General features: G+C 47.5%; 1 protein-coding gene across 1 annotated transcript; it reads right to left on the bottom strand.

The window, feature by feature from the left end:
• Positions 1–1747: 1747 nt before the first annotated feature.
• Positions 1748–7375, bottom strand: LOC310906196 (homeobox protein NANOG-like; the record flags this gene model as incomplete). The annotated part of the gene is made up of 4 exons (XM_083855257.1): positions 1748–2110; positions 2509–2598; positions 3911–4185; positions 7213–7375. The coding sequence occupies 4 exons, from the start codon at positions 7373–7375 to the stop codon at positions 1748–1750; spliced, it is 891 nt and encodes a 296-aa protein (XP_083711383.1).
• Between the last annotated feature and the right edge of the window lie 9078 nt (positions 7376–16453).

The following is a 16453-nucleotide window of genomic DNA, read 5'->3' on the forward strand; positions in this document are numbered from 1 at the left end:
AGTGAGAAAACTCGTGGATTGAGATAAAAACAATTTAATACGTAAAGCAAAAGACGCACACAAAACCAAAGAAAAACAAGGAATTAATTCACCCCTTCCAGTAGGCAGGCCACCTCCAGGACAACAGAGCCCCATCCTGTGTAATGATTCTTTAGAAAGACAAACGCTATCACTTTGGATGCCGCCAGCTTTCTACACTGACCCCAATGCCATAGGGTACGGAATATCCATTTCGTCAGTTGGGGTCAGGCTGTGACCAGCTGTGTCTCCTTCTAACTCCTTGTGCACCCCCAGCCTTCTCACTGTCAGAAGCAGAAAAGGCCTTGACACTGTGCAAGCCCTGCTCAGCAGCAATGAAAACATCTCTGTATTATCAACTCCATTCTCAGCACAAATGCAAAACACAGCCCCATCCTAGATGCTGTAAAGGAAATTAACGAACACAGCCAAAGTCAGCACGCCATACAGTTTACAGTAAAGAGTGTCTGCAGGAGGGAGTGGGAGAGAAAACAAACAGCTATGAGACACAGCTGTGCCAATAGAAGACCATGCCTCTTATTACTCCAGTCACAGAAATCACTGCCTTCATTTTATGCTCTCTTTTTTAACCATGGCAGCTACTTCACTGCTTTAAGAGAAATTCGTTGTCATCATCAAAGAGTGATAGAAAAAGAGTGATAGAAAACCTGTGACTCTGGGAACTGGAAGCCTGTTATTACATACACTTTGTGACACACATCTGGTTTTAGGTTTTTTTAGACACTTACATAGTCAAGCTTAGAAAATATAGTACCTCCATGACAGTCCCTGTATTCAATATTGCTGGATAGGGATCTTAAGATGGGTAATAGTTACTTACCTGTTTCTTTGACTCAAGATATCTGGCATTGCCAAGAGCCATGAAACTGATCCACTAACAACACAGAAAAATCTCTGTTTATAGTTTCAGCATCAAATAACAATGGCATACAGTTGCTATGGCTATGTTCCATCTGGTTTTTACATTGCAATGCTGTATTGCAGCAGGGAAAAAAGAGATACATAAAAATACATCATGCATCTTAAAAAATACTCTTTTTTTATTTGTCAAATTGAATGCACTGCTAGGTTTTCTTGAAGGGAGGCACAGAAAGATACAGACTAGAAGGAAAGGCTTATAAGATCATCTTACCAGCCTTTCTGCAAGCTACTTGTCACATCTCCCTTCATTAGTCACTTCATCACTTCACCTCATGGCTGACATACAGAACTGATGGTTTACATTTCAGATGGATAACTGGCACGTGGCAATAACTTCTCCAACTTCAGTTGAAGGTACATGGCCAGCACTTCTCCATACAGCCCCTGGCTTCATGTGTTATGTGCACACAACTGTACAAGTGATATGAAGAAATGAGATCCCCAAAGGAATCTGTGCTTCCCCTTAGACAAGTTACAAGACCCATAATTAAGAAGACCCAGGGCATAAGGTGGGTAGCAAGATCGTGGGCTTTGCTATAAGGGAGCTTGGTCATCTGTGCCAACCAAGGAAGGAATGTGTGTGTGCACGTGTACAGGCACAGAAATGAAGGCTCTGTTGCATGTACCTGGGCAAATGGGTCTCTGCACAGCTGCAGGCACACATTTGGATGCCAAAACAGGTTCTAGCTACAAGGTGTCCCTGAGGTGGACAGCACACGAATAACAAAGGGAGAGATGAGAATAAGACTTGATTCCTGGCTGCCCAATTACCTTACATCCACAGTGCTTAGGAATGATAAAGATGATGGCCAGCAGTGGTTGGAAAAGGAGCCCCCATAGTGGCTGAGTGGTGAAAATTACAGCCATCACCTGTCTTTGAGCCTGGATATTCCACACTGCCGGGATAGCTGTGGTAAAAGTCTACTTTGTGCTGGGCAATGAAGCCCACTGTCTGCTGGACACTGCAGGTCCCCCCGCCTTTGCCAAAGACTCCTCCATCCTCGCTGGTCATGATTGTGTAAGCGTTCTGCCCTGCTCCATAGTGCTGGCAGGGGGCAGGCATGGTTTGGATGTTGCCAGCTGCAGTGATGGGGTAGCCCTGGTGGAATTTGGGATGCACGTCCAGGTAAGCACTGGTCTGGAAGCCACTCTGAAAGAGAAAGGCAGAGAGTCAAAACACTGGTGTCCACAGGCCTGACGTGTAATGGGGCTCTGCCCCTTCACATTTTGTCTATTGACCAACAGCAATGGCATGGAGGGCAAGGAGAACTATGCTCAATCCCATAGTTCAGGGGTGGATACACAATCATATAAATATATTCATAGGAGGAAAACAGCTTTTCCCTGGAAACATTTCTGTTGCATAGCCAGCCCACTGCTGGGCTACCACCTGTACACAGATTGGTGCCAAGCCTGTGCCTCTGTGCTGAGCAAACCAGGAGGTTGGGTGTGCTCACACTCGTTTGCTTAAGTTGCCTCCATGGAGGAAATACAGGACTGATCTGCCCAGACAGGAGAGCCATGATGAGCCATGTGCTGTGCTCTTACTTGTGTGAGGCACTGAGCCCGTTCGCTCCACAGGCTGTGCTTCTGGCACCTTTTCAGCTTCATCCTCCGGTTCTGGAACCAAGTCTTCACCTGGGTGGGGAAGGGAAAGCAGAGAAAATCTCAGCAAAATGTTACCAAATTTGCAAGCAGGAAGAACGAGAGGGAGAGTGACCAGATGGCAGAGATACATGGGCAGCAGCAGCAGCAGCAGCAGATAAAAGCCTTCAGGAACTCCTGGGGGGGTGTTGCCAAGGGGAGAGATCTGTCTAGCAGCCTCAGCAGGTGGCTACTGCAACTGTGTGATGGGGGAGGGGTGGCTCGATGTCAAGAGACAGTGATAGTTGTGACAAATCGACTAATTCCAGTTGTGGAGGTGAATGACTGGTGTAAATCAGATCCACCGACACCCCTAAAAGCCCCCTGCACTACAGACAAACTTCTAAGATACTGTTTCTGCATATTTGTGAACAGAAAAGGGACAGACTTGCTCCTTGTACCCAGCAGTTCCCAAATTCAGAGCTCTTTGCTGGGGTGAATTCCAGAGCCATTTGCCCCCTGGCTGTGTCTGGACTGTGAAAGCAGCCTTTGCTGGGATGTGGATTCAAAGAAAGAGCAGACTGTCCCCCCTGTCTTGTTCCTTACAGAACCAGCTCAGTGTGTGCTGTATGTGTTCATTTACAATGCATGCATAACTTTTTTAGTCCCAGAGCATCCAGGCCATGATGCCCAGATCTGAGATCCAAATTTCGGGCAGATTTTGGATTTGTAACTGCGAGCCCTTGTGCCCCATTGCCCAGCCCCCCCGCTTTAGGAAGGCATCATTGGAGGCAGCATCATTTCACTGCACACAACCTACCTGTAGATCAGCAGAGACCCTAAAGGGCAGTGATGTGTGAACCTAGCAGCACCCACGGAGAGGAGGGAACACTGTCAAGCAGCCAGGCCATGCTGAGTGTGGAGTATTATTAGATATTGCACAAGATAAGCCCTGGGAGACACTAGCAAGAGCTTTAAGCATGTTGCAGCCAGAGAACAGATGCATGCCAGGCTTTCTGTGAAGTTCACAGTGCATGACAAATTCTGTGAAGTGCTGCAAAGCCCAGGGTAGAGACTGTGGTGAACAACATATTCATCACTGGTTTTGCAATTCTACTACAGGTGTTGGCAACAGAACCCTCAACTGACCCCTGAGATGGGAGGCCCAAATGAGGTGCCACTGACCCCTCTATCTGCAAAAGTGCTTCTGATCTCTCTGGGCATGAATAAGCAGGGGAGCAACTGTTAGCTGGCACCTTTGCCTCAGTCCCTGCTGGGGACTCATCTTTCCATCCTGGCACTTCCTTATGTGGCCACTCAGCCACTGTGAGACCGATATACTGCGGGTCAAAGTCTCTGTGTTCACCTGCTTGTAGGTGAGCCCCAGGGCGACAGCCAGCTCCCGGATCTGCTGGGGGCTGAGGTACTTCTGGCTCTGGAAGCGCTGGTGCAGGGTCTGCAGCTGCTCCTTGGAGAAAGCCGTACGGCTCTTGGTCTTCCTCATCCCCTCCACGCCATACTCTCTGCCCTTCTGAGACTTAGCTGTAGGCTGCGGGGACAAGGATGACGAGTGTGGACTGGTGGCTGAATCTGGTGTGAATTGGCTGAAATTCCCAGAACTGGATGAAGCTGGGGATACTTCTATAAATAAAAAGACAATGAGAAAAGGTGTAAGAGACAAAATGTTTAGCTGTAAGGGTATGAGCAAGCTCCCTGCCTGCTGTAGAGCTCCTTGCCTACCAGACAGGAGCTTTCTTGAAGCAAAGGCTTGTGTTACCCTCCTTTCTTCACAGATCTGTGAGCACAGACTGAGAGTGAGCAGCTTCCCAGCTCAGTCCCCTCTGGGATGCTCGTGGCTCCTTTTGCCAGGCAGAATAGTCAGGACAGGGAGTGGTGAAAGAGCACAGTGCAACATTGGTTCACAGTGAGCTCTCCTCCTCCAGAAGGCCTCAGTAATACTTCAGTTTGGTTGTGGTGTAAAAAAGGCCTTGTCATGATTGCAAGCATAGCTCTGGGTTCTGGCTGGGCTCCCCAAAACTGCCTGCCCAGCAACACCAAAGTGCTCAACAGAGACAAAACAACCTCTGACCAGGGTGTACGGTGGGGCAGGGCAGCCATTGCTCAGTGAGGGCAGCAGGTGGACAGTATCAGGCATTGGATATTGGCTCAGTCCTGTTTGCCTTTGTCTTCCACCACAGATCATGCCACTGCTGGGAGATACTGTAGGTGGAAGGACCTATTTGTCTGAGGGAGGCTTTTGGTGAGAGAAGAATGAAGGAAAGAAATTTCACATGGAAGAGGAGAGGAAAAGGAAAGGTGGATGTGTGAAATAGGTGAAAGGAGGAAGCAATCCTGTACCAGGGACATAGAGGACAAAATTCAAGAATGCAGAGGAAGGCATTCAAGCCCCTTCTCATTTGTCCTGGTAGGTGTCTTAAGGGGTCTCTGTTGATGACAAAGTTGAGACAAAGACCTGAAAGAAAAGCTTCCTGAACAATCTGGGCTCCTAGTGAAGACAAAACCTGCCAAGATGCAAAGTCATTCAGGTTGCAGGAATAAGAAAATGTGTCTCATGCCAGATTGCTGGGCTCTGAGAGAGGCTGAGACACTCACAGGCCAACCTGACTGAAGGGCTGTGATACCAGTCACTCCTCTCTCCCCTAACTACAATGATGACTCTGCCCACCCCTCCCTCCTCCAGCTACTCCTCTGCAAACTGTCCTGCATGGCCCACCCCCTCTCCTCCTACTGGAAGTGCAGTGAATGGGGCAGTGCCGTTTCAGTACACACCTTCTGACCACTGAGCCCAACCAATGTCTCCCAACCTGCTTACCAGTCACCCTGAGAGCTGTGACACTGAGACACCTTCTCAACCTCCAGAACAAGTGTCCAGAGCAAAGCACTGATATCACCCGGAGGAATGGACTTCCCACCCATGCTACAAAACCTTTCCTTCTTCTGCCCTAAACTGAGAGGCCACTAAGCAATCAGTCAAAAGGCTTGGAGCACTGTTGAACCTCAGAAAGGTGTCCACATCTGTGGTGGTGTTCCCCTTGTTACTCTCCTTACAGAGGCATGCCTGTCTCTGTGGTGCCTGCCACTCAAGGCTTGCCTGCTCTGGGCCATTTGCTACCTCCTAGAAGATGAGAGCACCCAGAGCAGGGGCTGGGTGAACAGCCAGGGCTGTAATGGGGCAGGTTTCCAGCGCTGGGGAGCAGGGCCATGGGGATTGCAAAGGGATTCTGTCTATAAACAGAAAGAGGCTGTCACCAGAAGAGGTGCAAGGGCCTGCAGGGTTATGTGCATGGGGCTAGACTGCAGTGACCTGTCTGCATGGGAAGCTAAAACTTTGTGTGGTATCACAGGAAGCTTGGCTTCTGCAGGCTGTGCAGTAAAAATCTTATATGGAGGAAATGAGTATGCTGGGAACGTGGGCCTGGAAAACAGGAAAGTCTCCTATTAGACAGGAACCACAGCAAGACAACTGTAGAACTAAAGCTCCCCCAGGCTGCTGCTTGACCTGTCATCCCAAAGCCCCATTAGATGTATCATGAGCAGCTTGAGCTCAAGACAAAAGTGCTCCCTCTCCCATGAGAAGAGAGTAAAGGAGAGAGGAAACGAGAAACACAAACGACAGGGCAACAGACATGAACATGAGCGCCTGTGACACACCCACTCCCGCAAGCCCCTGACCTCTGTAGGCTTTGACTTCCACAACTGGGCTCTCTCAGAGGGGCAGAGAGTGTTTGAAGAAGGATTAAAGTCTGTACAGCAAACCCAACAGGGGCACGAAGGAGTCCCTCTGCCCACTGCCTTTGTCGGGCAGGCAGCACACAGAGAACCCAAGCCTTTCTCCAAACCTCGTGGCAGGCAGCCACACACCGAGCAGCCACAGGCACTCTGCCTGAGCCTGTAGCCTTCCATAGCAAATGACAGCTTGAAAGTGGCACCCCAAAACCTGGCTCTCCTCCCACCCACTGACCTTGCTAGAGTGGTGCCCTGCTGACCCTAATGTGGGGCTGTGAGAAAACCTGCTCTTACCAGCTCTTCTATTGCCACTCACTGGAGTGGAAGGGGAATGGCAGGCACAGAAGATGCCACTGTGGTGAGGCCTGCGACTTTTTGGTTAAAAAGGGAAAGGCAAAGCAACAAGAGCACAGAAAGACATGGGGAAATAGAGGAAAATGGCAAAATGAAAGAAGCAGTGAGTAACAGTGCTAGATTTAAAGGAGCAGATCTCCCAGCACCCCATGATTCAGAGCAGGCCTTGGCTCACGATTAACAAACACATAAAAGGCGCAGGGAGTTTGTAAGGGGATGAGGGGTGCCACAAGAAGTATCTCCAGGATCTGTTCCTTTCGATAGCACAGGTGACAGCATTTAACTAAAAGGAGGCACAGACACTCCTGCACCAAGAACCATGAACTTCCAGAAGACCAAGCTGCCCTTCAGCCTGGAGCCCTGACCCGACAGCGCCTTTGAGGTTTAGGAAACCGGCTGGCAGCCACCCAAGAAAAATACCATGGAAAAGTGGCCAAGGTCACCCCTCCACAGTCTGCCTAGGTCACCCACTAGGTAAGCAAGGCTGGGGAAGAGAAAAGTCCGCTCCGAGTCATTTGAGCCCGGCCTGGGCGCAGGGGTACCCAGGATTTAGATCCAAGGCCTTACCTGCTGTGGGCCTCCTGCCCCCCGCCTCCGGGGACCGCCTGGCCGCGGCGATTCCCGCCGCTGTGGGCGCCTGTCCCGCCTCCCCCGCCGCGTTCCAGTAGAGCTCCAGGTATCCCAGGGCAGCCCCGCCGGGACACGCCGGGTACGGGGGCAGCGCCAGCATGGGGAGAGCCGGCGGGACCGAGCCCCGCCAGACACCAGATGTCACCTTGCCCCGGGGGACAGGCTCAGCACCGAGCTGGGGGACTCCCGGAGCGCAGACAGGCCTTTATAGCCGGCCATTCCCTGCCCCGGACAGCAATATTCACCGCGGCCCGCTCCTCCGGGCTCTTTGTCATGGTAAAGAGGCTGATCGGTGGGGTGGGGACAGGCCGGGGGGCAGGGAAAGGGACACATGGCATCAGGGCTGAAATATGTCCCCTCGGAATTCTTCCCATTCTGCAGGTTCCCCAGTCACACCTGAGCAGGGCCTGACCCAGAGCCCCAGGACAACTGCTCCCGCTTGCTTCTTTAGGCTCTGCCGGGCCTGTCCCGGCTCCAAACCCCCTGAGCACAGATATCCTGAGCGGGACAGCTGTCACTGCTATGGGAGAACACATCCCGGCCCGTCCCCACCTCGGGGGAGTGCACAGGAGCCCAGTCTGGTGCTCCATATCCACACCGGCCCGGCCAGGCCCACACCCCGCCCTGGGGTCATGGGCAGAGTGCTGAGACCTTTATTGTGGCTTGTGTCACACTGACACCCCCCCAGGACCCACAGACACCCCCTTACTGATGTCAGAGATGGGACAGGGGCAGGAATGAGTAAAGGCTAGGGATTAGAACTTTTTTTTTTTTTTTTTTTTTTTTTTTAACTGAGGAGGAATTTCCTTTGCACAGGCCTTCGAGGGAGCCAGCTGAAAATGTGTTTGGCCCATCTTCAACAAGCCTGTGCCAGAGCAAACCCAGGAACACTGGGCAAGTCACATCCAACAGCAGATCCCACTTTGCAGAGCTCAGAATGCTCAGCAGGCTGGTCTCCCCGGGGACAACCAGCAGAGACATTTTCACTGTGGAGCTAGGGAAAGATCTAGTGTATGTAAGGTCCACAGCTAACAGGTTTGCTTGCCCATGGCCTTTTAAAAGCACATCCTTTTATTTGTGTAGCCTTGGCTGTGGCCTTTGCCAGGCTGCTGCAGGTTGGTTGGAATAAAGGAGATGAAGATTTTCCTTTAAGAAAGGGTTAGCTGATGTTTCCTGGCATATGGCCTACCCAAGGGGGACAGGCACCTGCAGAGCTGGTCATTAAATAACTAAAGATAAGTGAGTGAGCTGCAGAATTCAGCTGTGGGCCTGCAGATTTTGTTTGTTTCGATCCCCTCTCATCTGCAGGTTTTGCTCTACTTGTATTTAGGAAAATTTTATTAGTTTAATTTCAAAAGACATTGTGAGTCTCTCACTAATGTCTGTTTCTCAACAGAGAGGTAGAAGTCCCAGAGTTAATTAAAATATTTCTTGCTAGAGCCAGCCCTGCTTTGGCACCAGGACATGTGCATGCCTCCTGTCAGAAGCTCAGAGCTGAAAGTGCTGATCCACAGAAGTGTAAAATGATTTCAAATGTGTGGTCCTTTCACCCCTCTCTACCTCATTACTTCACAGATGCTTGTTCCTGCTTTCATCCCAAGCCTGTGCTCATCCCAAGCATCCCAAGTATCTGCCAGGAGGACAGAGAGGGACACCTGTTTGCTGTGAGTGCTCAAGTATCAGCAGAAGATACAGACGAGGGTGGGGGGGGGGGGGGGAAGCAACAGAAATAGGAAGTAGAATTTAAATCTATTTAAAAGGACATAGAACACCACTTCTACCAGGACTTGTGCTGCTGCTCTGTGCTCTGTGGCAGGTCACTAGTCCTGGCTTCCCTGTCTGTAGAGACTCTTTCCCATGAGGTGCAGACTGGAGGGAGCTAGGGACCTGACTAGAGTCTCTTTAACTTGGCACTGAGTTTTATGTTTTCTTTTTGCATCTGAAACACTTTTTTACTTTACAAACTGCAGGGATTGACATATCTCTGCACAAGAACGGCAGATTTTTATGTTAAATTAAGTTGAAAAGCTTAAAGCAAAAAAAAGGGCTTTTGAGCACATCTGACTCAATAGAAACCCAAGAACATCCTGCAGCAGCCTCTACAATTTGCTTTGGCTCATGTCTCTCTTCTGAATCATTCTACATTTCAGAGCTGCAGTGCCTCAAGACCTGAGGCAACTGTCCCTCACATCTGCCCTCAAGCCCCAGCTAATTAAGCACCAGTTATATGAGTTGTGCAGAGCTTGGGACCCCACTGGGCAGCTCCAGTGCCACCAGTCAAGGGGAATGTTGTGTTCTCCTTCTTACTCATGCCTGGCCTGTTACCATATATTGGTGTTCAAATTTTCACGGCCTTTGCTGCAGTTAGGATATGAAACCAAGGTAGCAGACCTGGAAGGTATCAGCATCTCTTCTAGGATTGTTGAAGCTGAATACCTAGCAGAAAACTGGTGCTGGTGTGGGTGGCAGTGGGTGTCGGTGTAGCTGTAGGGAGTTTCACTGGCTGAGCACCTCACACTTGATCTCACTGATTTCAGCTGCTTCTGAAGGTGTCTGGGATCTTTCCTACAAAGTGCCCAGAGGCCATAATAAACCAGTGTGGTCACTTGCACTACAAAGTCCCTCTGGGCAGCAGCTGGGGAGGAGGGTGGTGTCACTCCTGGGGGCAGAGCCACCCCCAGGGCTGGACCAGTGAGTGGGGCAGCACAGTGGGAGTCAGTCACCTCCCTGGGGGCAGAGGAGCTGAGGGAACCTCAGAGCCTCACTCTCTGTGGCTTCAGAGCAGCAGCACCTCTGAGGGGACAGCTTGTGTCCCCCAGGAAATGTGACACAGATCTGGATGGTTTGGTACTGTTTTGTTTCAGACTGGGCCCAAATACTCATTGCTATCCGACAATGCTGAATATGGTTTTGGTTAATTAATTAAAGATTGTTAATACAGTTGTTTTAAGAAAAAGGCTTTGATAATACTGTTTTATAATATTTCTCTCTTTTTTTTTTTTAAAGCCTCAGACAAATGCCCTGCTCTGTTTAAACATTTGTATGATTGCTGTGATCACTGTTGATACTAATGGCTGAATCAAAAATATTTTAAGAGCAAAAAACTGGAAAAATAATGCAGTTTGAAGGATAAGAAGCAAAGTAGCTAAAACATTCTCACATTACAACATTACCACTCTGTTCCCCTTTTAACCACTTTGTTCAGCATGTTAATTCTTTAGACGTAACTTGAACTTTAATTTGCCTCTCTTAAAGCACCATACTTTTTTCAGAAGACTTTTCTTTTGGTGACTTACAATTTTCTACATTTTTTCTTTGCTTTCTGTGAGAGTGTGCTGTTATCTAGTTAGATTCATGTGCTTGCATGATGTCACAATGACCTTGTACTCTTTATAAATATTGTTAGTGAGTCTACACCAGGTTTTTTTTTTTTTCCCCTGCTAACACTCATGGCTTTGCTGAACTGAGAGTAGACAGGGGAAAGGAGAATTTATTCTGAAAAATCATGAATGTGCTTCCATTTTGGGGGGGGTTTAAGTGTGTCGTACTGGGCTGAAAAATTCTGAAAGGGTTAAAATAACTTGCCATTGAGGGAATAGAGCCAAACTTCATTTGGGTGATCATAAAAAGAAAAAAAAAAAAAAAAAAGAAAAAAAAAAAAGAAAAAAAAAAAGGGAAAAGTATTCCTTTCCTCTTTTTCCACTGTTGTTAGTTTAAGGCTGGTCAGAACTGGTACTTTGCTGTACATAGCAGCCATCCAGAGCCACAAAAAAAGTAAGTTAAGACCCCTCAGGGCAGAAAGTTGTAAGGGGATCTATGGTAACACCTATCTGAAAAGACCGGAGGGAGGATCTAGAAAGCCTGCAATCCTTAAATAACATTCGTAAGTATTTCCTAGCTGCCTTCAATTTTTCCTTCTGCAAATGTAATTTAGGATACAACTTCACATTTAAGTGGTTTTGGTTCAGGAAGGAAGGGAACAGAGGGCCCCTTCTCTTAAATTACTCAGAGTAATAAAAGCCCAGCTTATTTTACTGTGCAAATTTTTTCAGTAAAATCAGTGAAAGGTAAAAATTTAAATCTGTGCCACCCCCACACATATATGTATACATACACATTTAAATCCTCTTCTTCTCTCCCCTCCCTTTTTTTTTTTTTTTTGTTTTTTTTTTTTTTTTTTTTTTTGGTTTTGTTTTGTTTTTCTTTTCATCTGTGTAGTGAATAAACTGTAGGGGTCAAGAAATGAATAGGCTTAGTTTCCAACAAAGCAGTTGAGGACAAGCTGTTGAACATTATTTTGAGATGGATTTTTCTGCTCATACATCCTTCCTGGAGTCCTTCACACAGACAGGCCCTCAAAGAGAAGTATAGTTTGACACTTACACCAAGAGGAAGACAGAACTGGAAAAAATGATCTGTCAGTGGTGCCAGCACTCCCACAGTCTCCTGGGTCTCACTTGTAGGAATTTACTTCCTATTTTGCAAAAAAAAGGTGTGATCAGTGTAGGCAGAAGAGAAGGCCTGGACAATATTAACACATCTACCACTTTTAATCTCGTTCCAACATCTCTTAGAATGTAGTAGACTCCTCTGCTCTCACACACCCTTCACAAAGCCCAGTCTAGCTTCTGTCTCTTGTCTTCAGGTTTAAAAGGCACCTGTGGTTAGTATCCAAAGCAATTTCTCTGGCTGTATGGCTACAAGTTCTGGCAAATACAGCAAATTCTCGCCCAGCGTGATGCTGCTGTGTGTTTCCCCCATCTCAAAGTGTCTGTCCATGCCAGGCATGTGGCACCAACTGAAAGAGATGTGAGAGTCCAGCATCAGAAATGGAATGTGGAGTGTTTTCCCTATTGAATATGAGTTTTCACTTTGAAGAAATAAGTTGGCATATAAAATTACAGCAAGGCTATACTCCAGATCCACCATGTCTAACTCCTCTGCAATAATGGATCTTAACTGCTGTTAATGTCATCTGTAATACATTTTCTCCCAGAAAGGAGGGTTTTTCTAATGCTTACTTCTTTTTTAGTACTTGAACTGTTTCCCCTTCTCTTTAACAAAATCTATGAGGATTTTTGTGGTGGTTATTGCCACAGCACCAAGCTGTCTGGAGTCTTGAAATCTCAAATCATGTTTAACCATTTTGCATCATGCATAGCATTTTAATCTAAGTGGGCACATGGAGAAAACACTCCCCTATCACTGGAAAACTCATCTGGTCCTACAGAGATGAGGTCCTTGTGTGACATACCCCAAACTTGCTCCTAGGCAAATTTTCCAAAGAATTCCCACTTAAGTCTAATTTAGAAGACTGCAGGTCCCCATGGCTCCCCTGCCAGTTCAGTTGTCAATACCTGGGAGTACATCCCACTCATCCAGCACTTTGACATTAGGTTTTCACCGTGACATTTGAATTGGACCAGGCTGAAGATATGTTTTCCATGTTCCTTCCATGGTTTTCACTCATCTCGCTCCATGATCACTGGATCAGGGCACAGTCTCATAAGGGAATGGTGAAAGGTCTTCAATAACTTGTGAGGAGGATGTGGCAGACAAAGGGAGCGTGGGCTGGCAAAGAAAGCTGCCCACAGAAGAAGGCATAAAGAAATTGTCGGGACACCTCTGCAAGAGTGTAAGTTACAGAGAGAGCAGGTGATGGATTTTGGCAGGGGGAAGGAAAGTTTGAGGTTTCTCAATTGCATTAAATGCAGACTAAGGCTGCCTTAAGGGGGTTATAGGCCCTGGAATATCAAACTTTGAAGACTCTTTGACGTATCTAAGGCTGGAAGAAGAAGGCAGTGTTCTCCTTTTCCAGTCACTGGCTCTGGTATCTGGGATTCCACTAGCCCAAATGTGCCAGGAATTAAGTCTCCCCAGACAGAGATAACATAGCAGAGCTCTGATCAAGGGACTGATATCAAAGGAGCAAATCTTTCAGCCCCGGGGATGAATCATCAGAGCAGTTTATTCCAACCTTTTCTCCTCCTTTCAAGTATCAGGTTCAATTGCAGCAACGGCAGCACAAAAGCCTTCGTCATTCTAGGCGCTGAAAAGGCAGGGAAAACACAACCAGGAGGAATGGAATTCACAGGTGATACAAGGCTGGGAGGGTGTTGCAAATACCACAGAGAACAAAGAAGTGATGCAAAAGGAACCTATCTTGCTTGGGCAGGGAGGAAAAAGAAAAGATGGGGGCTGGTCATGCAGCTGAGGAGAAAGGATCTCATAGGTTAAATATTCAAAGGGAGATGTTTAGAAAGCACAGCATGGGAGGAAATTAGAAAAAAAGGTAGGCAAAAGAAATACACTTTTGCCAGCTGAGGTGTACCAAATTCAAACAACAGTAATATTATTTTACAGACATTCAAGCACTTGACAAAAATCTTTCTAATCTTATTTTCCCGTATGGGCAGACTGAGGCTGCGTGTGGGCTCAGGAAAGGGCCTGTAATTGTACAGCACTGGCCACTCCTTGGCTAAGCAGAAACAGCTTGTCATTGCAGAAAACCTGTGTTTAAAGCTAAAGGGCACTACTAATACTGCCCACAGTTATGGTGAGATGACCCAAAGAAGGTCACATTCTGTTTTGTATGCCCTGCAAAATGTGGGGGTGAGGAGGAAAGAGAAGCCTCAGGGAAGAGCAGCAGGCACAGGAGTGTTATAAATGAGCTTCTCTCTGTCAAGCAAGTATCAAACCAGAATTGCTGCATCTCAGCCTCTCAGCAATCTGTGAATCTAATCGCTGTTTACATGCAGGGGGAGATCTGTCTTGTCTGAAGGCATTCCCACTGCCTGTTCCACTCAAGTTGCCCTACCTCCTACAAAGCAGGTGAGGACAGGTGGAAAGCGCTGAACTGGAAGGCACAGTTCTGGGAACTGATGAGAGTAGATGAGGCTGTGTTTCACTTCAGCTGCACCAGTTATTCACAATCATCTCACCTGTACAAAGATGAGCTGGAGGGCCAAGCTAGTTCTGCCTCATCAGTGTTGGTTATGTCAGTCGATCCTTCAGCAGGCTTTCCTGGGACATCAGTCACATCATTGCTGGATCTTAATAAACTGTGTTGTCATTGAGTCTGCTTCCCTCATGAAGCTGAATTAGCTCTGCTGGGAAAACAGGACCATTGACTCTGCAGAATGATAATTTATATCTGAAGCCTGTAGCTTAGGTGCACGCCAGGAGCCACAGAATTACTGCTGAGCTGTAGTCTGGCTTGGGCTGTGGTTTGGTGTTTGGGGATTTGGGTGGGAGGGAAGGAATCGCATATTTTGTGGGTGGTGGCATGGTACTCATATTTCAGAGTGCCCTGTGCTTTGGCATGTCACGATTTAACCCTATGAGTTGTCAGCTGCCCTAAAAGTTGTTTACTGAATTATACTGCAGATGAATCTGAGCTTTGCAGGAATTGTGGGTGAGGGTGTGAATGTCAGCCATATATATATATATATATATATATGCATACATGGCCTCTTTGCAGCTATGAGGCACCTGGGAAATACATGCTGCCACATAACCAGGCATGTTTCCATGCCTGGAAACAGGGTAACACAGAGTCAGCACACTGAGTAAGGCTGCACTCCATGGCTTGTGTTTCCCCCAGGGCACTGTGCTGTAGCAGGAATGAGGCACCTCAGGAGCAAGGAAGAAATTCATGGCCCAAAGGTAATCAGTTTGTGGGGTTGTAATGTTAAACTCATTGGGAAGACAACATGGGGGGTTGGTGGCCTGTGAAAATCTCAGCATGAAAAAATGCAGGAAAGATTTTTTTTATAAAATTATGGTATTCTTTTGGGAAAGTACCACATAGCAGAAAGAAGGACCAAGTGTGTTCAGGGGCACAAGAAAATTGTTGAGATTCAAGAGAGGACCCAGAGATGGCTGGGTAATGCAAGCCCATCTTCATCCATGCTTCCAGTTTACCCAGCTCTGTGGTGTTCTGGCCCCTTTCTTGTGGTAGCAGGGCCACTGATGTAGACAAATCACCCAAAGACAGTGTTGGCAAGGAGCATTCAGTCTTTTCAACTCTAGTAATAGAGGCTTCCTTGTGCAAACATGCAGTCTCAGGTCTCTGGCTGCTGCTGGAAGAGACCTTGGTGCTGCATTGCACTCTTCCAAGGCACCAAGTGCATCAGAAGCAAACCACTGGCTCAGCAGGAATTTTGTGTCCCCTTTGCCACAGAGAACACTGAGAGTTTTGTGTGGGGACTTGGTCATTCAGGAGATCTGGGTGAAAACCTTGACTCTGTTGAAAAGCTGGGCTTGTGTGCATGGCTGTATGATTAGAGTAATTCAGCTTTTGCCTTTAGTTTCCCTGCAGAAGAAAGGAGTTTGCAGATCTGCAAGCTGTGGTCGAGGCTGTCAGAAGGCCTCCCTAGCCAAGGCTGGGGGGGTGGACACTCTGTACCATTTCATTAGACTACTGGCAGGAATCAAACAGTGCGTGTGCAACCAGAGTGCTCATACCTGCAGCTCACACATCACACTGTGCTCAGCATGGCTGTGCTCCAAAACCTTCCTGGAAGCACATGGTTCAGGGAGACTGGGAGCAGAGGCAGTACAATTGCTTTGGCTCCCAGATCTTCCAGTCAGCTGGCACTGCTTCTGCCCAGCACTTCCAGTCCTGCAATCCTTTGCACTGTTCCAGGGAGACTACAACCCCTTTCCCTTGTGTCCCTCTTTCACCTTCATTCCCTTTCATGTCATGATAAGGAGATGAGGAACCACAGTCTGTGTTATGCCTCTGCAGTGCCCTTCATGTCAGGACACTGCACAAGCAAAGGCACCCAGTGCTCTGTACATCCAGCATGCATCACAGCTTCCCAGGAGCTTTACATTTCCATGGTCTCTATTTTTAAAGTGTCACTAATGTGTCCTGACCCTGCCTTCAGCAGGACAAAGCATGCTCTCTCAGCTCAGTTTAGTTAATAAAAAGGTTAAGTCCTAGTCAAGGAAAAAAACTGAAACTATCTTTTCAAGAGCCAACACTGTGCAATAAATCTTTGCTAAAGCCTAATTTCTAGTCAGCCCTGGTGTTTATGCTTTGGCTACCCTGTTCTCATATACACAGTCAGTCAGGAAGTAGACTTTCCAGTCATAAGGAAAAATGTTTCTCTTCCCTTCTACTTTTTCCCCTATTTTTATTTTCTTACTTCCCTTTTTTTTTTTTTTTTTTTCC

The sequence above is a fragment of the Zosterops lateralis genome (genome assembly GCF_965231275.1).
Source record: "Zosterops lateralis genome assembly, chromosome: 2".
NCBI lineage: Eukaryota > Metazoa > Chordata > Aves > Passeriformes > Zosteropidae > Zosterops > Zosterops lateralis.